The sequence below is a fragment of the Protopterus annectens genome, chromosome 4.part0, assembly GCF_019279795.1.
Source record: "Protopterus annectens isolate FY-2018-M chromosome 4.part0, PAN1.0, whole genome shotgun sequence".
NCBI classification, from domain to species: Eukaryota; Metazoa; Chordata; order Ceratodontiformes; family Protopteridae; genus Protopterus; species Protopterus annectens.
Window position 1 is genome coordinate 852,114,796 of NC_056733.1, and position 27,941 is coordinate 852,142,736.

The 27,941-nt window shown below is 43.0% G+C and overlaps 1 protein-coding gene across 1 annotated transcript in view; it reads left to right on the forward strand.

The window, feature by feature from the left end:
* The window catches only part of KCTD2 (potassium channel tetramerization domain containing 2), a 551,781-nt gene that overhangs the window by 153,517 nt on the left and 370,323 nt on the right, over positions 1–27,941 (forward strand). Inside the window, exon 2 of the mRNA XM_044068805.1 lies at positions 10,500–10,608. Coding sequence (XP_043924740.1) covers positions 10,500–10,608 — 109 coding nt within the window. The remainder of the gene's footprint in view (positions 1–10,499; positions 10,609–27,941) is intronic.

Sequence of the window (27,941 nt, forward strand, 5' to 3'; positions counted from 1 at the left end):
GCCCGAAGCAGAAGCAGTTCGCAAGTGCCGGTCGGCCGACTCCAGAGATTTTCGTGTTCGAGTTTCAGATCCGAAGTCTTCATTAAAAGCTAAGTACCCCATTGGGGAAACTTTTTTCTTGCTCCAGACCGATGTCAGAAAAAGTTAATAATTGTTTTTCTTGTGGGAAGCAAATATCTCATAAGGACTTTCATTCTTACTGTATTCCTTGCCTAGGCCCAGACCACGACGTCACTGGTTGTCGTTTTTGTGCTAGGTTTAATAAGCGTACTATAAAAAGATGCTTTGATTTCGCACAACACTACTTCAGTAGAAAATTTAACTATACAATGCCTTCGGAGCAACCGACTACCAGCGTGCGCAAAAAACGCAAGGATAAGGACAGGCAGCCTAGACCCAAGCCAGACTCCAAGACCTCGGCTGGACAGGTCTCTGGTTCACCGGTCTTCAGTGAGGCTCTGACGCAGCCCCTGACTACCGCAGATTTGGAACCCGAGACCGCTTCGGAGCCTTTGGTGGAGAGTGCTAGGCCGACGCAGCCATTTTGTTTAGTCCCTACCAACAACACTACGGAAATAGATGTCGGTGCTGCAGAAACACCTTCGGTTTCTGAAGGAGTCTTCAGACCGATGACGCTCACCATAAAAACGTATCCTAAGCCTAAGACTCCTATTAAGCCAAAAAAGACTACACTTCAGTCCCCAGTTCAAGGCCACATGCCTAAGAAACAGATGCTTAAAATGGCTGAAGATTTGATCTCTTTAATCAGGGGTTCCCAACCCCCACCCAACAAAAGGCCTAGACAAGAGGAAGATTATGCCTCCTCTGAACAAGTGTCTATTTCCTCAGGCTCCTCTGAGGACCAAGATTACTCCTTTTCCCCTGATGAGGATTCTGATGCTGAGGATTCTATTCCCTCAGCTTCTCCTCCTGAAGACTACTCCTTTGGGGAAACTTTACACACTATGATGGAACATTTTCACTGGGAAGGTCAGGACTACTCTGACTCAAAGAAAAGGCTCAGAGAGTTTCTTTTTACTCCCCCAGCATAGACCACTTGCCATCCCCCCAGTTTTAGACATTGTGGATGATGTTTACTTAGAATCTAGTTTGAACCCAGATTCTCTGCCTCCTGCTCCAGCCAAACCAGACAGATACTATAGAGTGCATGACTCCCACAAATTCCTTTATAAAAGCCCTGTTGCTGATCCAGAGACTGTCTCCCAGGGTCCCAAAGAGGCTAAGGCTTCTATGGCAAAAAATCCTGTACCCTCTGAAAGGGACTCCAGAGCACTTGACAGGTGGGGGAAAAAGGTTTACACCTCAGCCACTCTAGCTATGAGAGCACTAAATTGCCAATTTCACATGCTAAAATATCAACAATTGCTAATGTCTCAGTTAAAACAAAAAATGAGCAAACTCCCTCAACAGTCTGAATTGAAAGAAATGCAGGATCTGTTGCATGCAACTGAACAGGTGGGCAAACATACTTTGCAATGTGGATTTGATTCCTTAGAGGCTTCCTGCAGAGCAGCTGTCACTGGGTCTGTTATACGTAGGCATGCTTTGTTAAAGGAACAGGCTCTGCCTGATCATGTTAAGGCAAAGCTTCTAGATGCTCCCTTACAGCAGGATGTTCTATTTGGAGTTAAAGCAGAAGAAGTCTTAAAGAAAATGGAGGATAAGGCAAAATCTATGCAGACAGTCAAAGATATTCTACAGGTACAACCCCCCTCGCTTCAGCAGAAATTGGCCAACAAAAAATTGGTCCTTTCCAGCTACTGACAGACCACAGAGGGGTAAATACAGACGTCCAAGAGGCAGAGGACAACCACAAACCCAATACAAACCTCGACAATGAGGCACTGCAGCACAGAAGGGAGGAGAAGACAGGCCCCAAACTCCTAGAAGGCAAACACAATGACTTACACTTCATCCGACCAAGCAACACTCTCTTGGCAGCTCCCTTGGGAGGAAAACTCGCACTCTTTACAGACAACTGGCACATTGTCACAAAGGACAAATGGGTCTTAGACATAATTTCAAGAGGATACAGATTCCATTTCCACACCTTGCCAATGAAAAGAGGAATGCCAAACCTGCCACAAAATCAATGGGCAGAGGCACAAAAGCAAATTACAGCTCTCATGGACATGAGAGCCATTCAACTGGTTCCTGCACGGGAGCAAGGCCAAGGATTTTACTCAAGACTCTTTCTAGTTCCCAGAAAGGACAATACCTGGAGATCAATTCTGGACCTTTCAATTCTAAACACCTTCTTACAAGTACCCAAATTCAAGATGCTAACACTACAGCAGCTTCCTCCCATGCTGGGCAAGAAAGCATGGCTAGTAACGTTGGACCTCAAGGAGGCATACCTGCATGTCCCTGTCAGACAAAGTTGCAGAAGATACCGCCATTTCATTGCAGGTTCAACCCATTACCAATTCTCTGCACTGCCCTTTGGCTTATCCACTGCGCCCAGGATCTTCACAAAATGCCTGGCACCAGTAATTGCATACTGCAGACTAAGAGGAATTCAAATATACCCATACCTGGATGACTGCCTCATCCAAGCAGAAAGCAAGGACATCCTCTTACAACATCTGGCTTTTGTAAAACATCTTCTAAGTTGCCTAGGGTACACAGTAAACGAAAAGAAATCAAATCTAGTACCCTCACAAAATATGACATTCCTGGGTGCCAGCTTGAATACAACGGCCCAGAAGGCTTATATGACGCCAGACAAACAACTACAGCTGAGTCTATTTCAAAACAATGGCAACAAAGACCCAGCTCCCTGCAAGAAAAATTCTGCAGGCCTTGGGCTTCATGGCATCTTGCATTCTACTAATACCATTTGCAAAGCTGCATATGAAGAAATTACAGTGGTACCTAAAAAGCGTATGGTCTCAGCACAGCCACAGCTTGGACACAATGATATCTCTCATTCCCTGCCTACAACAGGAGTTTCTATGGCGGTCACAGGCATGTCACTTCAACAAGGGTCAGCCTTTCACCTTGCCCCCAGCCAGGCAAACTATGACAACAGATGCATCGGACTATGCCTGGGGGGCACACATGGCAGGACAGTGCATTCAAGGCATATGGACTGCAGATCAAAGGAATCTGCACATCAATCAAAAAGAGATGCTAGCTGTACAGAATGCTCCGACAGCCTTCAAAAACCTATTACATCCAGGACAACTTACAATAAGGACGGACAACACCACAGTAATGTGGTACATAGACAAACAAGGGGGTACACACTCCTACCCTCTATGCAGGCAAGCAATGACCTTGTGGAACACAGCACTGGCTTACCAAGTTCAGTTACAAGCTCAATTCCTGCCAGGAAAAAAGAACACATTGGCAGACGACCTCAGCAGAAACATCATGGATCCCCACGAGTGGAAACTGGATCCACAAGTATTTACAATGATAACTCAAAAATGGGGCCTTCCAGACATAGACCTGTTTGCCAGCCCCCAAACCTACCAGCTGACAAAATTTTGTACAAGGACACTTCACCATCAAGTTGGAAAGTGGACGCACTCTCATTCAGTTGAAAAAACCTGACAGCGTATGCCTTCCCTCCATTGCCTCTCCTCACAATGGTGCTTCTGAAAGTCAAAAAGGAGAAACCACGACTGATACTCATAGCCCCAGACTTGCCATGCCAGCACTGGTACCCACTATTAAGGAATATGGCCCAGGGCCCACCTTGGATTTTACCACAAATTTCCAATTTGCTCACACAGCAAAACAATCAGATTCTGCACAGCCAGCTCAAAACCTTAAATCACCTAACCATCCAGCCAGCTCCTCTTTCCCAAGCAGTTATGGATGTTATTCTGGAAGCTAAGAGGCCCAGCACCAGAAAGGCCTACTCGGACAAATGGAAAAGGTTTTGCGCCTGGAACCAAGCTAAAGGCCAAAGTACACTTCAGCCTCACATGCCTCAGATTCTACAGTATTTAACTGAGATGTTACACAAAGGACTTTCTTTTTCTTCCATTAAAATCCACGCATCAGCTATTTCAGCTCATTACAACACGGATCCACCCTTATTTTCACATCCACTTCTAAGGCAGTTCCTCAGAGGGGCAAAAAACATTAGCCCCCCCCCCCCCCAGGAGAGCACCTACACCAACATGGGACCTCAATTTTGTTCTGGAAAAACTTACCCTACCTCCCTTTGAACCAGCTTTCTCTGCAGATCTACAGTTCCTATCATGGAAGACTGCTCTGCTGCTAGCAATAACTTCAGCCAGAAGAGTCTCAGAGCTGCAGGCACTAATGGCAGTGGAACCTTTCCTCATTTTCCATCAAGACAGAGTCTCTCTACGAACTAATCCTTCCTTCATGCCTAAGGTGGTTTCCAGTGTGGCTTTAAATCAAACCATTCACTTGCCCACTTTCTTTCCAAATCCACAGAACAAAGGAGAAAGACTTCTGCATTCCTTGGACATTCACAGACAACTTCGTTACTACTTAGATAAAACTAAGGTTTTCAGAAAATCTGACCAGCTCTTTGTATCCTATGCTACAGCTTCACAAGGGAAGGCCATATCAAAACAAACGATTTCCAAATGGATAGGACATTGCATTAGTTTTTGCTACACCCACCATGGAAAACCAGTTCCTGCTACCATTAGGCCCCATTCTACCAGGGCAACAACTACATCTACAGCCTTCCTCAGGGGGGTTCCAACCATGGAGATTTTGGAAGCTGCAACTTGGAGTTCAGTACACACCTTTACCAAACACTATCACTTACCACTTTACTCTAAGACTAGGGCTGGCTTCGACACTGCAGTTCTGCAGGGCCTTCTAGCCTCCTCTAACCCTCTATGATTCCACCACCCATCCTTAGCTTTGGGATTCTACCCAAGTGTGATGACTGCAACAGGGTAACACGATGAACATAGTACAGCTTTGTACCTACCATAAATGTAGATGTTCGAGTGTACACCCTGCTGCAGTCCAGGTTACCCTGCCTTCTTCCCCTCTGATCTAACTGGCTAAATCTCTACAATACCTTCCTGATGTATTTGCTTATAGCTGGAGGGATTTTGTGTTAGTGCTAAAATTTCTTAAATTGGTACTAATTACTGACCACCTTTTTGGGGGCACCTGACATCTGGGGCAAGAAAAACTGAAGAAAATGGCATCGGATGCATTATTTATACCCCTGGTGCACTGACGTCAGGGAAGAAGCGACAGCAACCGACGCCGGACCTAGACTTTGGAATTCCAGCCGACTGCGGGTCCGCCTGACGACAGGATAACCCAAGGGTGATGACTGCAGCAGGGTGAACACTCGAACATCTACATTTATGGTAGGTACAAAACTGTACTTTTCTTGCTCAAGTCACTATTCAGCCTGTACCTCTGCATCAGAGAGGAATGGGATTTTACTCCAGAATGTTTCTGGTGCCAAGAAAAGATGGTCCTTGGAAACCAATTCTAGACCTCTCCCACTTAAAACCCTGGTATGACATTCTTTCCGGATGCTGTTACTTCAGACAGTTTTTTCTCCTGATTTCTCTGCAATCTTTCATGGCTTCCCTAGTTCTCAGAAATGCTTATCTGCATATCCCCATTCACCCGCAGTACAGGAAATTCTTACGTTTCTCGGTGGGTTCTTGCACTTTCAATTTTCTGCCTTGTCTTTTGGTCTTTCAACTGCCCCAAGGGTTTTCACAAAGTGCTTGGCCCCAGCTGTTGCTTTCCTGAGGGTCCACAGGGCTCAGGTTTATCCTTGCCTAGACAATCTTCTTTTTCTGGCCAACAATTTGGATCTATTGACTCAAAACATAGCGGATACCATTCATCTCATTCAGGGCCTAGGGTTCACAACAAATTTAAAAAAATCCGGTCTGATTCCATCTCAGGATCACATCTTCTTAGGGGATGCCATCAAGGCAAAGCTTCATATGAGGAAATTTCAATGGTTTCTAAAGGCAACCTGGTCTTAACATGCTCACCCTTTAGATGTCCTGGTTCCTCTCCACACATGCTTGAAAACAGAGCTCCAGCGGTGGATTCAACAACTGTCGCTGAATCCAGGCCTTCCTCTTCTGTTACCCCAGCCTTTTTAACAGATGTTCACATATGCCTCAGACATAGGCTGGGGGACAACCTTTGCTTCCAGGAAGGTTCAGGGTCTTTGGTCTCCACCTCAGCAGAGGGAGCACATCAACATCCGATAAATGAAGGCACTAATTCTAGCTTTGCAAACCTTTCATCCTCTTTTCCTTCCAGGTCCTCTGAAGATTTTTACAGACAATACCGCCATCCTCTGGTGCATAAACAAGCGGGGGGGGGGGGCACATCTTATCTTCTTTGCAGGTTAGCCCTCAAGGCATGGGAGTTAGCTCTTCAGTACAAAGTAACCCTTCAGGCTGTTTACCTACCCTCAGCTCAAAACTCTGTGCCAGACGCATTAAGCAGATCCATGACACAATCCCACAAATGGATGCTTCACAGGGATGTTATCCTGGATTTAGTTCACAGGTTAGGGTACTCCACATCTGGATCTCTTTGCCTCCCCTCAAAACAGACAACTTCCTCTCTTTTGTGTCAGGGTCCCACATTCTCTGGGCTGGAAGGTGGATGCCCTGTCTTTTTCATGGAAGGAGATGTTTCTTTATGCATCCCCCCCTTCCCTCAAATTGAAAAGGTCTTGCTGAAAAGTCAGCAGGACAGACCAAAAATCTTGTTGGTGACTCCCTTTTGGCCAAGACACAGCATGTTCCCATTTATTCTGCAATTAGCCCAGGGCCATCACCGCAATCTGCTTCACCGGTTGGGCATACACAACCCAAGGGTTCCTTGATTTATCCACATCTGTCAACACTATAATTGACCTTGTGTGTGATCAATTTTTGATCCCTTTTTTCCACAGCATGTGCTTAGGGTTTTGCAGGAGGCCAGTAATGCCATTACTAGGAAATCTTACATTTCCAAATGAAAAAGATTTAGATTTAGTCTAGATCCACTATCCATGGACATTCCAATTGTACTCTCTTACTTGTGTGAATTGCTTAATAGTGGTTTGTCATATTCCTCAGTGAAAGTCCACTGTTCTGCTCTTTCTGCTTGTCTGCCATTAATACCTTATTTAGCCTCCAGATTGGAAGTTAAACTTTTTCTTAAATGCATCCTCCACATCAACCCTCCCAGGAAACCAGCGCCTCCTCCTCCTTGGGATCTTAACTATGTCTTAGAGAAGCTAACTCTGGCCAGTTGTGAGCCCGCGGCCTCGGCTCCTTTGAAGTTTTTCACTTGTAAAACAGTGCTTCTAGTAGCCTTAACTTCTGCTAGGAGGGTTTCTGTGATTCAGGCCTTGATGGCATCCCCTTCTTTTTTGGTTTTCCACAAGGCCAGGGTGTCTTTGAGGACTAATCCGTCTTTCATGCCTAAAGTGGTGAATGACTTGTGTATTAATCAGTCTATCCAATTGCCCTCCTTTTTTCCTCCTCAATCCTCTAGTGAGATGATTTGCATACCTTAGACGTACACAGGCAGCTCAGATTTTACCTTGACAAAACAAAATCTCTAAAGAAGTCAGTTCAACCTTTTTTTGTCTTTTCATCCCAGGGCTCTGGGTTTACCTGTTTCTAAACAGACTGTTTCATCTTGGATTTCTAAGGCTATTGTGTTTTGTTATGTTTTTCTTTTAAAATCGCTGTCTTCTTCTGTCAGTGCCCATTCCACCAGATCAGGTGCTTTGTCAGGGGCTTTCTTTAAAGGCCTGGATACTAATTCCATTTTGCAGGCTGCTACTTGGTCTTCAGTCCATAATTTTACCAAACTTTACAAGCTGGACACTATGTCTAGGTCCAAGGCAGGATTTGCTAGAGCTATTCTTCATTATTTGTGGAGAATTCTTCCTCACATTCTTCTTCTGCTCTTTCCTCCTCCCTAGGTTCCCACTAAGCTTTGGCACTTTCCCATGTATAAAGGATACTGCAACATTAAGTAGAAGGACATAGAATAGTTGTGTAAAATCTTACCAAAACCATAGATGTCCTTCCCTTCTATGTTGCAGTATTCTGCCCCTCCCGCCTTCCCCCTACAAACCTGTCCCTTCCTAGGATGATTCCTTGTTTGCCTTAGGACGTTTGTTCCTCATGGGGCTAACTTATTCTGAGGATGGTATTTGCGGACGTCCTTTTATGGCTGACGCTTACGTGTGATGTCCCATGTACTGGCAGTGGCTGTAAGCTTTTGTATACAGGCCAGGCATCAGATCGTTGAGTGGAAGACATCCCATGTGTAAAGAATACTGTAACATAGAAGAGAAAGACGTCTGTGGTTATGGTAAGATTTTACACAACTATTCTTTTTTTCTATATTTGTTTTTTGTTGTTTCTAGAATGTTATTTGGGGTATGTGGGAGTAGCACCCTGAAAAAGGTGTCTTTTAAGGTTTGTTCAGTTTCTTTGTACTATAGAAGGAGTAGAGAACGTTTTCAGTTTACTTTGAGTAAAGGAGTGTTTATGACAACTTCTAGTCTCTGTTTCTTTTTTTTTTCTGCAAATATTTAACTGCATTCAGGGTTTTATGTTTGTGCAGTTGTGTTTCAAGTGGTTGCGATTCCTACAAACATGATGTAACTGTCCAGACACCAGCATTCCTCAACAGATGTGGAATCACTACTTGGCTAGTTTTGCAGTTGCCTGGTACATGTCATATGGTTCTTCATCCAGAGGATTTTCCCAGGTTATCTTGTCTAGGCTTGCATTCTGCTGGTTTCTGTTGCATGGTGCTTCAATCCCAGGCCTTGCACCAGGTGACACTTCTGTGGTGGAAGCAGACCAAATGCCTCTCCAGGACAGGAACGCCAGCATCAGCCACTAACTTTCATTCTTTCCCAGCCAGCTCATTCACCACTTCGGCTGCTTCTGGAACTAGTTAAGTTTGGATCTCAGTTGAGGCTTTTTTTTTCTGTGGTATGGTTGCTGACTTCATTGGTGCTGGTTTTCTGTATGATGTTTGGTTATATTCTAATAAGAAAAGATAACTGTTCAGATCTCTACTTGCAGGTTTGCCTAAGGAAATCAATGAATGCTGATAATTCATATGTTAGGATAACTTGTTGATAACTTGTTACTGTGAAAGGTAAAGCATATTTTGTGCCATTGTTGCAATGGGATATGAGTAGGCTGTGGTCAAAGCATTCAGCTACTGAAACCTGTTTCTCCCTGGACAAGGAGGAAAATCCATTTTTTCACCTTATTTCAATTAGAAATGTGATGTTTATCAAAACATTGACAATTTGCTGATGATGTTCATAGTAAAGAGTCATGGTGTTTTGTTTCACAGATATTAGCAATAATTCAGCTTCATTGTTTCACCTTTCTTGTTCACATTTAGTTTTTGTTGTCTGAGTCTATTTTGAGCACGCAGAACGTCATCTCATGATCATATGAAAACTAGTACTGCAGTCATCACATACTGTAATATTTGAAGCAGAGTAAAGTACTTAAAGTTTCATAAGACAGACCTGTAATAAATAAATAGAGCACCAGTGGCAGCAAACCATTTTATGGGGGGGGGGACCTCAATATTTCTCCTTAAACATTATTATAGCCACTCCAAAATCATAGTTACACAAGGATGAAGGAAGACTTTTGCAATTTCAGTGTTGTTAAATTAGAGACTGGGTCAGTGTGGAAAGTGCAGGGGAGCTTGCCTTCCTGCAAAACAAGCATCTGTTTGTAATAGTTTACTGTGTTAGTCGGCCAGCAGCAGTATGTTAACGTGTTACTTGACTTTAGCAGCGGTTCACAGTGTACTGCAGTCTGTGTTACATTAGTTTTGTAAGTATAGAACTGAGAAGATGGTGCTTGATGAAGTGTGATTTATTCATTCAGTTGGTCATTTGCCAATATATGCTTTATTCCCTTCAGGGATGCAGGTGATCCGGAGGCTGTTCTGACAAGTTGTGGATGTAAGGCAGGCAGTCCTTAACAGGATGCCATACTATCAGAGAATACATACACTCACTTTTACATGGTACGTGCGCGTGCGCGCACACACACACAGACACACACACACACAGACACACACACACACACACACACACACACACACACACACACACACACACACACACACACACACACAGACACGCTTGCGCACGCGCGCGCGCACACACACACACACACACACACACACACACACACGCTTGCACACACACACAAAATCTACTAAGCCACTGACACTGCTCATTTTGTTCAAATAACTCTCAGTGTTTTAATGCAGCTTTAGTAACTTACAGGGTTGGCACCTCTGTTGCTGTGCTTTACTCTGCTCCTTACAAAAGTAATTACAGTCAAGCTGCAATTTCTATTTGTCCCTTTCATGTAAAGTAACCTCTGCTTAATGCACTTGTCTTGGCCAGTGGTACTGTGTAACAAATGGCGAAAAGGCAAAATGTATCTTAAAGACTTGTCTTAACACAATATTATTCTGTTGGTATTTTGCAGGATGAAACTGGTGCCTATTTGATAGACAGAGATCCAACATACTTTGGGCCAATTCTAAATTACTTACGGCATGGAAAACTCATCATGAATAAGGACTTGGCAGAAGATGGTAAGAAACGTTACTTCAAGCAGAATTACAGACAGGCTGGCTCAAGTCACATTTTAACAAGTTATTATTTTTTTTATGTACTCAAGTTTGTAAGAGGAAGATTGCATAGCAGGGTATTTTAGCATCGCTGTCACAGCTCCAGTTGCTAAACTGTAGTATGTAGAAAAATGACATACTGTTATCGTCATGCTGCACCCTGGACCATACCTACAAAGCATGATTTCTTGCTTGTACATTAGACAGGCCAAGGTTAGGATCATCAAGTCTGTTTTTTTGTGTTAGACTAGACAAGGGAAGCCCCATTAATTGTTGTTTTGCAGGTGCATTACTAGACAAAGAATAGTGTTACAGGATTTGGTTACATATGTATTACAAAAGGGTACAATCTGCTATGTTTGGTAGTAAATTTACAATAGAAAACTGTAGTACTTTGTAGTTTGATTTTGCTTCTAGACTTGATAAGGGTGATATTGTTCAGATTAGTTTTGTACATATGCTAGTCAAATGCAGAATCTTGGCTTTTTCAGAGTGCTGTGGGCAAATAAAGTTACTTATAGCTGTTTGAAGTCATTGTCTAAGTCTGTGCAGCCAAGTACCGTGGTGACTCTAGCCACTGACTTGCCACACTGAATTGTTTGGTTCATTGTAGGAATCAGTGTTGCCATTAGAACCTGTTCATCCTGGGCATTGCTCTTGGGCCTTTTCCTTCTCCATTCTACTAAAGCTACCCCTGCAGCAAATAAGCCCAGTGGGGGGTTCTGGTGTTGAAGTGCATCATTGCATCATGCATTTTTTTTCATTCAGACATCTTTGTATTTTTTAACAATGAATATCATCTGCCATGTTTCAGCCACCTTAACTATCCATTTGAGTTACTTCTGTAGCCCTTATTTGCCCCCCCCCCCCCTCGCATCCCAGACAACCCATCAACACCTATGAGTTGTCTGTAAACAGACTGGTCTTGCCACTCAACCTACCTGTAACACTGCTAGGCCTGTTAGCAGCTCTTGACATACCCCAATGGTTGTACATTTCATTACAGCTTTCTGCAGTTTTTATCATACCTGTCTCTCTGCCCTCCCTGCAAGCATTACCACACATCAAGTACTGTGATTTCTTCAATAAGAATCTTTGCAGCAGAGAGTTTTATCATGCTGAAGCCCTTCAGAACTACATTTATTTAGTTCCCCCACTGTATTTTTCCTGTAACTCAGTCATAATGTTAACCAAAAACTGCAGAACAACTCCAAAGAACAAAATAAAAATGAGAAGGCAGCAAACCAGGAAGGAACCGGACCACAAAACCTATAAGCTTTCGTTCGTTTAATAAAACACCAGAAACGTCATCAGAATAAATACAAAAACTTGAAACCACCCTTTAAGTACTTGTCATGTGCAAAAAAATCATCCAGTGATAAAATGCTTCAAATAACTTATTTAAATAGCCACTGTGATGTCATGAAAATTTAAAAATACACTACAACATTTTTTAACATTGCATATGTTTAAAAACATGAAAATGTATATACATAATAGTCAACAATAACAAACTACTACACAGTGTTTCATCAAATAAAGCCCATTTTGTGAACAGCTTGGCTCACTACATCAAAGCCTTTGTAACTGAAGAAAATGCTCAATGTTAATAGTTTCATTTAGTTCTTGAGGGTAGTTTGCTCTTAAAGCTATCTGCCGTTTAGTTTCCCTACATTCTAATAAGGCTTTAAAATTACCCATCAAAGGACCACAAACTACTTTGTCTAAAACAAAGAATGTAAATTTCTTAAAATTGTTACATAATAAAACGTGTCGTGCCAGTGCATTATTCCTGTCTCTGCCGACACATGTTCATAAATCCTTCTACTTGGTGACCTGATGGTCTTGCCAACATAAAAACTGGTACAAGAATTACATACTGTGAGATAAACAATGCCCACAGAATCACATGTAAACCTGTCCTTTGCCCAGATAACTTTCTTGAAATGTTTCAACAGAACCTGAATTGGCTGTGTATCTACATTGCCTGCAATGACCACAAGCAAAAGTCCCAACAGGGTCTTTGACCTCATTGTGTGATGTCTTAGAAGTACTTTCAAGTATACTTCTTATGTTACATACCTGTTTATAAGTGAACAAAGGTTCATTACCCAGGACTTTCACCAATTCAGTGTCCAAGCAACACCTTCCAATTTTCCTTAGTAACACACCTGATAATGTCCATTCCATCTGAAATGGGCAATGGGAAGGCAAGCTCAAACACCTCATTGTTTTGATTCACCCTACTTGCTACACTGAAATTGCCTCTCAAAATGGGACTAGCTAAACTGTCTCAGAGTTATAACTTCAGCAACAATGTTACGTAACCAAAACAAATCATATCCTCTGGCTGTAAAAAATCCAGTCAGTTTGTTAACCTCACCATCAAAAACAGAATCTTCATTGGTCAAACGACAACCTTATAAGTTGTCCCTTGACAACCCCTTTTTTCCCAATGTTGGTGCTGCTATGTCCACAATGAATGGACCTTTTTTAGTAGACAAATCAGGGGTGCAGAGAACCACAAGGTGGTCGAAAGAAGTTCAGGCCACACACAAGAAAGAATGAGGGAAGAAAGGGAATAACAGTTTATTATTTTATTTATTTTTATTTTACATTTGTTGACCGGGCTAGTCCAGCTGGATATTTGTCCATTTTCAGTGGAGGCCCGGAGAGAAAAGCTCCAATGAGATTTACAAATAATTCACAGAAACGGTCAATACAAGGTAAAAATTATTAATACATTGAGACAGAACATAAAAATACTTGCTGAGAGGCATAGTCAAAGCAGGAAATTATTTAAACAGAGTTTAATAGACATTTGCTATACAGATTCTAAAATATAAGTATATAATATTGAAAAAGGAGAAAAAGAAAGTAATAATAAAAATTTTTTTTTTTTTTTTTTACATATGTCTATAGTATGTTATGTGAGGAGGAATTAAGAAGGGAAGGAAAAAGAAGGTTAATCTGGGTTGTTACAGCAACAAAGCCAGTGCTTATTAAGATGTGTTTTCAGCTGTTTTTTAAAGAGTGGTAGAGTAGACAAAGATGACATATCAGATGGTAGTTTGTTCCACATTTTTCCAACAGAGTTAGAAAAAAGGCTGTCACCTGCAGAGTTATTGGGTATGGTAATATTAACCAGTAGTTTGTTTGAAGAGCGTAGCTGTTTCAAGTTATTATAAGGTGTAATGAGGTTAGAGAGAATTGGTGTTTTGGAAGGCTGATAAAGAATTTTGTGAGCAGTTAAGAGCTGTTGATAAGTCAGCCTGTTAGGAAGTTCAAGCCAGCCTAGTTGTTTTAGGTTATGACAGTGATGGGTTCTGAAGAGGGATCCTGTGGCAAATCGAGCAATATTATGGTAGGATGTGGCAAGTTTCTTGAGGTTATTTTTAGAGAGGTTGGTATAAATAGTGGAAGCATATAGAAGGGTAGAGATAAGGTGAGAACTAGCTAAGGTGGTCCGAGCTTCAGGAGTGAGGAATGGTTTGATTCTATAAAGGGAACCAATCTTTTTGTTTATTACTTTTATTGTGTTGTTTATATGAGAATCAAAACTGAGATTGTTGTCAATAGTTATTCCTAGTAGTTTTGTAGTAGCATCAGGAGAAATCAGAGTGTTATCAGAGGAAGTAATAGAAGTTAAGAGAGCTTGATTTGTGGGTAGGTGAGAACAATAGCAACTTTGTTTTCTTGGGGTTGAGGAGAAGGCAACGGTCAGAGAACCAGTGTTCAACAGTGGAAAAAGCTTTTTGGGTAAGTGACAGGAGTTCAGTCTGAGAGGAAGCAGTGCAGATTATAGTGGAATTGTCTGCATATTGTATGCAAGTAGTGTTTGGAATAGCTGACTGGAGGTCATTAATAAATATAGAAAATAGGAGTGGGCCAAGTATAGACCCTTGAGGTACTCCTAAAGAGATAGTAAGGAGATTAGATAGTGAGTTTTTCCAAAGTACTGCCTGCTGGCGGTTTTCTAGGTAAGATGTAAACCAGGATAAGGAAGAAGGATGAATTGAGAGAGATTTTAGTATATGCAGAAGGAGTTTGTGATTAACCATGTCGAAAGCTTTTGAAAGATCTATGAAGATGGAAGATGATAGATTAGTGTTGTTACGGTTATGGTTGATAGTATTAGTAAAGGAGAGTAATGCAGTAGTGGTACTGTGAGAAGGTCTAAATCCATGTTGACTGTTAGCAAGTAGATTGTTATGGAGAAGGTGGTTAAGGAGTTGTTTATGGATGCACTTTTCCATGATTTTGGCTATAGGTGATAGCAATGCTATGGGATGAAAATTAGAGAAGTCATTAGAATTGCCCCCTTTGTGTAGTGGAACAGAAACAGAAACAAAAAAAAGAGAACATCAATTTTTGTATAGACATTTTAAATTTGTGTGATGTTAACTTAACAGATGACACCTATAAGGTGTTACAACGCGGCTTTACATTTATTCCTTCCAACAAAGTAAATGTAGCAAATTTGTTTGTGGATTTTAAGTTATACTTAAAGTTGAATTTGAAGTTCATTTTTGATGGTTTGTCTACTTCTGTTTTACCCACAGAACAATGTAAATGTAGAAGTACTTATAATCCTGCCTTATGCTCTTCCTCACAAGTTTTTGGTACACTATGTGAACTGCATTTCAGGGACATTAGTAGATGGTCCCACAGTACTGATAATCTTATTCAGGGAGAGAGGAAAGCATTAACTGACTTAGATACTAACAAGAATCTGAGAGTAGATAAGGGTGGGGCCCTAGTTAATATGCACACTCTGGACTATGAAAATGCTATGCTGCAACTTTTGAGTGACCATAGAAACTACAAACAGGTCAATATAAATGAAGATTTATTGTGCTTCAAGCATAGTGATACTTTATTATTTGATTTATTTTGTCAAAGTAATATTGGACACTCAGTATACATAATGTTCTTCGTATTTCACTGTTGCAGTCATCACATTTGGGTTATCTGCTGGCAGTAGCATTCAGTCATCCTGATTAACAAGGTCTTGGGTCCTGCGTCGGTTGCTGTCTCTTCTTCCATGACGTCAGGTAGTCAGGGGTATAAAACATGCAGCCGATGCCATTACATCAGTCTTTCTTGCTGTGCGGTGTCCAAAGCAGAAGCAGATGTTCTTCGTGTTTCACTGTTGCAGTCATTACATTTTGGGTAATCCTGCTGGCAGGTTGCTTTCAGTCGGCCTGAATTCCAAAGTCTTGGGTCCTGCATCGGCTGCTGTTGCCCCTTCCCTGATGTCAGGTTGTCAGGGGTATAAAAGAAGCAGCCAACGCCATTTTCTTCAGTCTTTCTTGCTGCGTGGTGCCCGAAGCAGAAGCAGTTCGCAAGTGCCGGACGGCAGACTCCTGAGATTTTTGTGTTCGAATTTCAGATCCGAAGTCTTCAATAAAGCTAAGTTCCCCATTGGGGAAACTTTTTTCTTGCTTCAGACCGATGTCAGAAAAAGTAAAGAATTGTATTTCTTGTGGCAAGCAAATACCTCATAAGGACTTTCATTTTTACTGTATTCCTTGCCTAGGCCCTGATCACAACGATCTTCATCATGCATACAGCTGCAGTCATAACAGATGGGTTCTCCTGCCGTCAGACGGGTCCTCGGTCGGCCGAATTCCAAAGTCTAGGTCCGGCGTCGGTTGTCGTCGCTTTCTTTCCTGACGTCAGTGCGACAGGGGTATATAAGACACAGCCAACGCCATTTTCTCCAGTCTTTTTTGCTGCGCGGTGCCCGGAGCAGAAGCAGTTCGCAAGTGCCGGTCGGCCAGCTCCTGAAATTACGAAAATTTGGAAACCGAAGTCTTCTTTAAAGCTAAGTACCCCGTTGGGGAAACTTTTCTTGCCTCAGACCGATGTCAGACAAAGTTAACAATTGTATTTCTTGTGGGAAGCAAATACCGCATAAGGATTTCCATTCCCTCTGTATACCTTGTTTAGGCCCAGACCACGACGTCTCGGGCTGTCGCTTTTGTGCTACTTTCAATAAACACACTATTAAGTGTTGGGTGGAGTTCGCCCAGCACTTTTTTGGTAAAGCTTTTGATTATAAAATGTCGTCGGAGACTCCGACTACCGTTTTGTCCAAAAAACGCAAGGACAAAGACCGACACGCGAGGTCCGCGGCCTCCACCGACACCACGCCAAAACCGGCTACACGTGGTCCGGTTCTCAGCGAGGCACCTACGCAGCCCCTGACTACCGATGACACTTCTCTGGCGGTGTCTTCTGTAACCGAGACCGCAGGTACCTCGGCCCATGCCCTGACTACAGCTACCGAAGCCACTGTGAGTGTTGAGCCTCTTAATGTGGACAGGTCCACTTCCACCCATGGTGTCTTCAGACCCTCATCTTCCTTTTACATTAAGGCCTTTACTAAATCCAAATCAGCCATGCATCCCAAGAGGCCTGTTGCACAGGGCCCATCTCCAGGCCCCATGCCTAAAAAGCAGATGCTCAAAATGGCTGAGGATTTAATTACTCTTATCAGGGGTTCCCAACCCCCCCCCCCCCCGGACAAGAGACCCAGAGTGGAGGAAGATTCCCCCTCTTCTGACCAAGGGCTCCATTATTTCAGAACATTCTGATGAAGAGGAGCACTCGTACTCTCCCTTTGAAGATTCTGATGCAGAGCAGTCCATTCCTTCTGTATCTCCCCCAGAGGATTTTTCTTTCGGGGAAACCTTGCATACCTTGAGGGAACACTTCCATTGGGAAGGCCAAGATTTTTCAGATTCCAAGAAAAGACTTAGGGAATTTCTTTTGCTACCTCAGCACAGACCTCTGGCGATCCCGCCTGTCCTGGACATACTTGATGATGTTTACTCGGAGGCTTGCCTTAATCCGGATTCCCTGCCTCCTGCCCCAGTCAATCCTGATAGGTACTACAGAGTTCCTAACTCACACCAATTTCTTTACAAAAGCCATAATGCTGACCCTGAAACCATTTCTCAAGGCCCCAAGGGAATGAAGGCCTCTACTGCTAAGAACCCATTACCTTCCGAAAGAGAGTCTAGATCCTTAGAAAGGTGGGGAAAAAGGTATATACCTCGGCCACCCTAGCCATGAGGGCCTTAAATTGTCAGTTCCATATGCTTAAATATCAGCAGTTTCTGTTATCACAATTAAGGAATAAAATGTCACAACCTGAACAACCAGATTTGAAGGAGTTACAGGATATGATGCATAGTGCAGAACAAGTGGGTAAACACACATTACAATGTGGCTATGATGCTTTAGAGGCCTCAAGTAGAGCTGCTGTTACAGGATCAGTCATTCGTAGACATGCCTGGCTTAGGGAACAAACCTTGCCTGATCATGTTAAAGCTAAACTTCTAGATGCTCCTTTACAAAAGGATGTATTATTTGGTACTAATGCTGAGGAGATACTACGGAAAATGGAAGAAAAAGCTAAATCTATGCAAACTGTCAAAGCCTTTCTACAGGTACAACCACCATGTTTTAGCAGAAATTGGCCTTCAAAAAACTGGTCCTTTCCAGCCACGGACAAGCCCCAAAGAGGTAGATACAGGCGCACAAGGGGCAGAGGACAATCTCAGGGATCATATAGAGGCAGACAATGGCAAACTCCAGCACCAAGAGGTGGCGAAGACAGTGCACAACAATACAGGAAACAAACCCAATGACTTTCCCCTTTGCATGCCAAGCAAGTCTCAGCTGGCAGCACCCTTGGGAGGAAAACTGACATTATTTTCAAAAAATTGGCATATTATCACAACAGACAAATGGATCCTGGACATTATAAACAGAGGCTACAGATTTCATTTTCACACACTTCCAAAATGAGAGGCATGCCAAATCTGCTACACAATCAAAGGGCAGAGGCTCAAATACAAATTTCAAAGCTCATGGACATGAAAGCTATTCAAGAGGTACCTACTCACGAACAAGGTCAATGTTTTTATTCCAGACTATTCCTGGTACCAAGGAAGGGAACCGATTGGAGACCCATTTTGGACTTATCCATCCTAAACACATTCCTACTCGTACCAAAATTCAAGATGCTCACCTTACAGCAGCTTCTTCCCATGCTGGGCAAGGAGTCTTGGCTGGTAACACTGGACCTCAAGGAGGCATACCTGCATGTCCCAATCAGACAAAACTGCAGAAGATACCTCAGATTTCTAGCAGGTTCAATCCACTATCAATTCTCTGCATTGCCCTTTGGCTTATCTACTGCGCCCAGAGTATTCAAGAAATGCCTGGCATCAGTAATTGCCTACTGCAGACTTCAAGGGATACAAATTTACCCTTATTTGGACGATTGCCTGATCCAAGCAGACAGCAAACACATACTTCTGGAACATCTGGCTTATGTAACACGGTTATTGAATTCTCTGGGATACACAGTCAACAAAGAGAAATCCAGGCTAACACCATCTCAGAAAATAATTTTCCTGGGTGCCAACTGGGACACGAACACCCAGATGGCCTATCTTACTCCAGAAAAACAGGGGCAACTAACTCAGTACTTCAAAATACTAGCAAATTGTACCAGGCTAACTGCAAGGAAAATCCTGCAGGCTCTGGGCTTCATGTGGCATCTTGCATTCTTCTAATCCCATGTGCAAAATTGCATATGAGGAAACTTCAATGGTACCTAAAAAACCTATGGTCTCAACACAGCCACAGTTTGGAAACAATAATACCACTAATCCCATGTTTGCAAAAGGAATTTCTATGGTGGGCCCAAGCATGCCAAACAAACACAGGTCTACCATTCTGCAAGCCTCAAGCAAATCAAGTCATCACAACAGACGCTTCAGACTACTCCTGGGGGGCACACATGACAGACAGGTGCATTAGGGCAAATGGTCCCAAAAGGAAAAGCACCTTCACATCAATCAAAAGGAAATGCTAGCAGTGATAAATGCAATTACAGCTTTCAAGGACCTCCTGCATCCAGGGCAATTATTGATAAGAACAGACAACACCACAGTAATGTGGTACATAAACAAACAAGGAGGAACACATTCATACCCCCTGTGCAGACTGGCCATGTCACTTTGGAACTTGGCTCTGGAATGGCAAATCGACCTTCAAGCACAGTACCTGCCAGGTTTGGAAAACACGCTGGCAGACAATCTAAGCAGAAATATGACAGACCCGCACGAATGGAAGTTGCATCCTCAAGTGTTTACAAAGATAATCCAAGCGTGGGGAAGACCAGACATAGATCTCTTTGCCTCCCACAGGAATCATCAATTGACAAAATTCTGCTCAAGGACATTCCATTCAAAGGCCTGGCGAGTGGACGCCCTTTCTTTCAGTTGGGCAGCACGGACAGTTTACGCCTGCCCACCTTTGCTTCTTCTGCCCAAGGTGCTCTTGAAAGCAAGAGCAGACAGACCGAAGATGATACTGATCGCTCCAGACTGGCCAAGACAACACTGGTACCCACTCCTGAGGAGCCTAACACATTCTCCTTCCTGGACTCTACCTCTAATGCCTCTTCTACTGACTCAGCACAGCTACAAAACTCTTCACAGTCAGTTGAAAACACTCAATCTGGCTGCATGGAAAATTCCTTAACACCACAACAGACCCTACTCTCCAAGGAGGTGCAGGATGTCATTTTGGAGGCCAGAAGGCCATCTACTAGAAAGGCTTACTCCGCAAAATGGAAACGGTTTTGCACCTGGAATAAGAAAAAAGGCCAGGATCCTAGAAAACTGAATTTACCTCAGATATTACAGTATCTGGCTGAGCTGTTGAACAGTGGACTTTCATTTTCCTCCATCAAAATCCATGCCGTAGCCATTTCTGCTGAATACAACACTGATCCACCATTATTTTCCCACCCACTCTTAAGACAGTTCCTCAGAGGGGCTAAGAATATAAGACCTCCAAGGAAACAACCAATACCAGCCTGGGATCTTAATTACATTCTAGAAAAATTAACATTGCCTCCCTTTGAACCAGCTGCCTCAACAGATTTGCAATATTTGTCCTGGAAAACAGCTTTCCTTCTGGCCATTACCTCAGCTCGTAGGGTTTCGGAACTACAAGCCCTCATGGCTGTGCAGCCCTTTCTCATCTTCCATCAGGACAGGGTTTCCCTACAAACCAACCTGTCATTTATGCCTAAGGTAGTATCCAGGGTAGCTTTGAATCAGGCCATACACTTACCTACCTTTTACCCCAATGCTCAAAACAAAGGGGAAAGGCTGCTACATTTCTTAGACATCCATACACAGCTACGTTACTATTTGGACAGAACAAAGCCTTTCAGGAAATCAGAACAACTCTTTGTGTCCTATGCTGTAGGAGCTCAAGGGAAGCCAATTTCCAAATGGACTATTTCAAAATGGATAGGCCACTGCATACGGTTTTGTTACTCCTTTCATGGTAAATCTGTATCTGCAGGCATCATACCCCACTCCACAAGGGCCACAGCTACCTCTGCAGCCTTCCTCAGAGGAGTCCCTACCAAAGATATTTTGGAGGCAGCCACTTGGAGTTCTGTGCATACCTTCACTAAACACTACCACCTTCCTTTATACTCCAAAACTAGAGCAGGCTTTGCCACTGCTGTGTTGCAGGGCATTCTGTCTCCTCCCAGTTCCACCTAGTGCCTACCACCCTGTGCGTAGCTTTGGGATTCTACCCATCTGTTATGACTGCAGCTGTATGCACGATGAACATAGTACAGTTTTGTACCTACCATAAATGTAGATGTTCGAGTGCTAATACAGCTGCAGTCCAGGTTTCCCTCCCTCCTTCCCCTCTGGGTACAGACCTAGTGGCTAACTCCTCATCTCACAACTTGATTGGGTTATCCTTCTATGGTGTATTTGCTTGCAACTACTGTTTTTTGATTATATTGCAATGCATGATTATATATTATATATATATATATATATATATATATATATATATATATATATATACTTTTATATATTTTGCCTTCCTTCTGGGGGCACCTGACATCTGGGGCAAGAAAGATTGAAGAAAATTGCGTTGGCTGTGTCTTATATACCCCTGTCGCACTGACGTCAGGAAAGAAAGCGACGACAACCGACGCCGGACCTAGACTTTGGAATTCGGCCGACCGAGGACCCGCTTGACGGCAGGAGAACCCATCTGTTATGACTGCAGCTGTATTAGCACTCGAACATCTACATTTATGGTAGGTACAAAACTGTACCTTTTTGGTTGTCAGTTTTGTGCTAGATTTAACCAACGCACTATTAAGCGTCGGTATGATTTTGCTATAAACTATTTTGCACGCCGATTTAAATATCCAGAAATGTCATCGGATAGCCATCCGACTACTGGAGTTCACAAAAAAACGCAAAGAAAAAGAGAGAGGTAAACAACTGAGGTTCAAAACCAACAACGAAGCTTCTCTTAAGCCAGTCGCTGGTTCGCCGGTTCTCAGTGAGGCGCTTTTGCAGCCCCTGACGCCCGCTACTTTAGAGTCGCAGGCCGCTACGGACTCCCACGTGGAGTCGGCCATGCCGCTGGAAACTCAAGGTATTGGAGCCTCGGATACTATTCCCTCAGATGGGTCCGGAGCCGCTGAGCAGGCACCGGCTTCTGAGGGTGATGTTCATCGTGCATACAGCTGCAGTCATAACAGATGGGTTCTCCTGCCGTCAGGCGGGTCCTCGGTCGGACGAATTCCAAAGTCTAGGTCCAGCGTCGGTTGTCGTCGCTTCTTCCCTGACGTCAGTGCAACAGGGGTATAAAGGAACCAGCCGACGCCATTTTCTTCAGTCTTTCTTGCCGTGCGGTGCCCGAAGCAGAAGCAGTTCGCAAGTGCCGGTCGGCCAGCTCCTGAAATTACGAAAATTTTGAAACCAAAGTCTTCTTGAAAGCTAAGTACCCGTTGAAACTTTTCTTGCCTCAGACCGATGTCAGACAAAGTTAATAATTGTATTTCATGTGGGAAGCAAATACCGCATAAGGATTTCCATTCCCTCTGTATACCTTGTTTAGGCCCAGACCACGACGTCTCGGTCTGTCGCTTTTGTGCTACATTTAACAAACGCACCATTAAGCGTTGGGCGGAGTTCGCCCAGCATTATTTTGGAAAAACATTTAACTATATGTCATCGGATACTCCGACTCCAATTTTGTCTAAAAAACGCAAAGATAAGGACCGACACACGAGGTCCGCGGCCTCTACCGACACCACACCAAAGCCGAATACATGTGGTCCGGTTCTCAGCGAGACGCCTACGCAGCCCCTGACTACCGACGACACTTCATTGGCGGTGTCTCCTGTGCCCGAGGTCGCAGGCTCCTCGGCCCACACCCCGACTACAGATACCGAAGCCACTCTTGGCGTTGAACTTCAAAATGTGGACAGGTCTACCTCCACTCAAGGTGTCTTCAGACCTTCTTCTTCTTTCTCCATCAAGGCTTTCACTAAGTCTAAAGCAGCCATGCACTCTAAGAGACAAGCTACACAGGGCCCATCTCCAGGCCCCATGCCTAAAAAGCAGATGCTTAAAATGGCTGAGGATTTAATTACTCTTATCAGGGGTTCTCAACCCCCACCGGACAAAAGGCCCAGAGTGGAGGAAGAATCCCTGTCCTCTGATCAGGGCTCCATTATTTCAGAGCACTCTGATGATCAGGAACATTCTTACTCCCCTTTTGAAGACTCTGATGCGGAGGTGTCCATTCCTTCTGTATCCCCCTCCAAGAGGATTACTCATTTGGAGAAACTCTGCATACTTTAAGGGAACACTTCCACTGGGAAGGCCAAGATTATTCTGATTCCAAGAAAAGGCTTAGGGAATTTCTCTTACTACCTCAGCACAGGCCTCTGGCTATATCTCCTGTCTTGGACATCCTAGAATCTTAGGAGACTTTAATATTGATTGGAACTCCTGCATATCTCCCAAACCCACCTTTCACCTCAATCTCTTTAACTTTCAACAAACCATAAACTCCCCTACTAAAATTCACAAATCAACCAATAAACAAGCCATCCTGGACTGGATATTGATCAACAATAATCCCCTCTCATATAAAACTGGAATACTCCCAGACAATATCAGCGACCATCTCCTCACCTACATCACTAAACAAAAAAATAACAATCTCAAACAGGCTAGTTATCGTACTGTAACAAAAAACTTTAACCTGCCTACTTTCCTTAATGAACTCAAAGAATGTAACCGGTCAGCTCTAAAACACCTCCCACTTGATGAAGCAGTTACCCATTTCAACAACACTTTCCTACAAATTCTCGAGCGTCACTTAATTACAATAGGATCCAAAGCTGCCCCTTGGCTTTCCAAAAAAAACAAACAAACAATGCTATTTAGGAATAAACTATGGACAAAATGGAGAACCACTAAAAACCCAACTGACCATCAAAACTTCAAACACCTTAGAAATACTACAAAAAAACTCACCTATCTTGATAAAAAAAATTATTACCTTCAATATCAACAAAACCAAAATCACAACCCCAAAAAATTCTGGTCAGGAATCAATAAACTGCTCCATCCAGGGAATACCAAAACACCTACACCAGCTATCTTAGCTCAGACCCCACCCAATATAATAGCCAATACATTCAACAACTTCTTCTCTGAAACAGTCACCTCTCTAGCAAACACCATGACTCCCCTCCCTTCCCTTCAAAAGACCTTTCCTCAAAATAACACCTCCACTCTGAAATTTAGCACAGTGTCCACAACCCACATACGTAAGTTACTCTCTAAACTTAAACCATGCACCCCTTCAGCCGACAAACTACCAGCTGAATATCTGCAACTAGCAGCAGCAGAACTAGCTTACCCAGTCTCCATCTTAATTAACAGAACAATATCCGAATCTACTATTCCATCCTGCTGGAAAGTCTCCCATATCATTCCTCTGCATAAAGGAGGTAACACTAATGAACTTTCTAATTTCCGGCCTATAGCCCTACTATCTCCACTATGTAAAATTATGGAACGTTGTATACACCATCAACTCTTACATCATCTTTTGCAAAATAGCCTACTCGTAGACTCCCAACATGGTTTTAGGCCCTACCATAGCACTTTCACTGCCCTTCTCTCCTTCACAGATATGATCAACAAAAATCGCAATAACAACCTTTTCTCCTCTGCTTTATTCCTGGACCTCTCAAAAGCCTTTGATATGGTCAACCATCAACTTCTCCTAGACACTCTGAAATCTCTCTCACTTGACCCTTTGGCATTACACTGGTTTGACTCTTATTTGAAAGATAGAAAACAAGCAGTCCTCTGGGACAGCCATATATCCTCTCAGCTCCCAGTCACTATCGGTGTCCCTCAAGGATCCATCTTAGGTCCCCTCCTCTTCTCCATATTTATAAATAACCTGTCTACTTCACTCCCGACATCCACTTGTATTCAGTATGCTGATGATTCAACTCTCATCTGTTCTGCTTTATCTCCAGAAGAACTTCACTCTTCCACCCAAAAAGTCTTTACGGCAGCAGAAAAATGGTTCCAACATATCTGTCTCCTCCTTAATCCCAAAAAAAACAAATTACTACTTTTCACCCCAACCCTTAAATCTGCCCCTATCTCCTTTTCCATTGTGTCTGACAATGGCACTGTCATTAAACCTGATTGTTCCACTAAACTACTAGGCGTTACTATAGACAATCAGCTAAACTGTGACTGCCGCATTGATCTAACCATCAAGGCTGTTAATAAAAAGATAGGTGCCCTCTATAGACTTAAGCCCTTTCTTACTCCAACCACCAGAGTGTCTCTTGCCCAAACTCATCTCATCTCTACACTATTGTATGCCTCTCCATCTTTTATCAACATTTCAAAAGCTAACCTTCAGAAACTTGCCACAGCCTACCATAGTATTGCCAGGTTTGCCACAGGTTCCCCATTCCGTACTCACCATTGTCTTAATCTCAAAAACCTTAACTGGCTTGAACTTCAAAATCTAATTCTCCGACATCAATTAGTCATCATATATAAAATTCTCCATTACCCCTCTAATACACCCATACTTAATAACCTCATTGCCCCATACAAGAATCTTACTTCCCTTCGCTCAGCCAGCAAACTTCTAGTAGCCACTCTCAAATCTCATAATAAAGCAGGTGACTCCTTATTTACTAATGCTGTTGGCTCATACTGGAATAAACTTCCCATAGAACTGACCACTTTAGGCTCATCTCACCTTTTCAAAAAACAACTAAGAAACCATTTTAAATCCCACTGGCTATGCCCCTGCTCTAATCCTGACTGAGCTCAGCAAACAATCCCTCTCTACAGTCCTCTCCATTCACTTCTACTTGCCTCTATCACTACTTCTATCCCTCCAGTGTAGTGCACCTAGCGACCCACCTGCTTATTAATTTTCCTATACTGTCTTTTCTTCTTATACTTGATATATTACTGCAACCTGTCATCTCTCCTTTTATTGAACCTAGATGCTGATCCCTACTGTGCAAATCTCTATCTTAAAACTAGTGCCCCGGCACAAAATGTTTATCCTAATTTGTTAATAGTGTAAATATTTATAGACTCTTTACGTGTTACTATTTTCTCTCTTCTTCATTTTTTATCAGTCCTACTCTTGCAAATATTATGGGATAATGATCCCTCACTATTGTTTAGTTCTTGTTAAAGTGCTTCTGCATTGTTACTATACTACATGATAATGTTTCTTTATTTGCTTATATGTTTGTATATTTTTTGTTTATTGTAAGTCACTAGTATATAGTGGAGCTTTTCTCCTCGGGCCTCTGCTGAAAATGGACATGTATCCAGCCAGACTAGCCCGGTCAACAAATGTAAAATAAAAAATAAAAAGTAAATAAGTGATGTTTACTCGGAGGCCTGCCTTAACCCGGACTCTCTGCCTCCAGCCCCAGTTAAGCCTGACAGGTACTACAGGGTTCCTGACTCACACCAATTTCTATACAAAAGCCATGCTGCTGCCCCAGAAACCATCTCACAGGGCCCCAGGGGAATTAAAGCCTCCACTGCTAAAAATCCGTTACCTTCCGAGAGAGATTCCAGATCCTTAGAAAGGTGGGGAAAAAAGGTATATACCTCGGCTACCTTAACCATGAGGGCCTTAAACTGTCAGTTCCATATGCTAAAATACCAACAGTTTTTGTTATCACAATTGAAAAGTAAAATGTCACAACCTGAACAACCAGACTTGAAGGAGTTGCAGGATTTGATGCATAGTGCAGAACAAGTGGGTAAGCATACCTTACAATGTGGTTTTGATGCTCTAGAGGCCTCATGTAGAGCTGCTGTTACAGGATCAGTCATACATAGACATGCCTGGCTCAAGGAACAAGCCTTGCCTGATCATGTCAAAGCTAAATTACTAGATGCCCCTCTTCAAAAGGATGTATTATTTGGTGCTAATGCTGAGGAGGTATTAAGAAAAATGGAGGAAAAGGCTAAATCAATGCAAACTGTGAAAGATTTTCTACAGGTACAACCCCCACGTTTCATTAGAAATTGGCCTTCCAAAAATTGGTCCTTTCCAGCCACGAACAGACCCCAAAGAGGCAGATACAGGCGCCCGAGGGGCAGAGGACAATCCCAAGGATCCTTTAGAGGCAGACAATGGCAAGCTCCTACACAAAGAGGTGGTGAGGATAACTCACAATCATTCAGAAAGCAAGCCCACTGACTTTCCCCTTTGCATGCCAACCAAGACTCAAATGGCAGCCCCCTTAGGAGGAAAGCTGGCATTATTTTCAAAGAATTGGCATATTGTCACAAAAGACAAATGGATTCTGGACATTATAAACAGAGGCTACACATTCCATTTTCACACCCTTCCAAAAATGAGAGGCATGCCAAACCTGCCACACAATCAAAGGGCAGAGGCACAAAGGCAAATTACAGATCTCATAGACAAGAAAGCTATTCAAGAGGTACCTACGCACGAACAAGGTCAAGGTTTTTATTCCAGGCTATTCCTGGTACCAAGGAAGGGAAAAGATTGGAGACCTATTTTGGACCTGTCCATCCTAAACACATTTCTACTTGTACCAAAATTCAAGATGCTCACTCTACAGCAACTTCTTCCCATGCTGGGCAAGGAGTCTTGGCTGGTAACACTGGACCTCAAGGAGGCATACCTGCATGTCCCAATCAGACAAAATTGCAGAAGATACCTCAGATTTCTTGCAGGTTCAACCCATTATCAATTCTCTGCATTGCCCTTTGGCTTATCTACTGCGCCCAGTGTATTCACGAAATGCCTGGCATCAGTAATTGCCTACTGCAGACTTCAAGGGATACAAATATACCCTTATTTGGACGACTGCCTGATCCAAG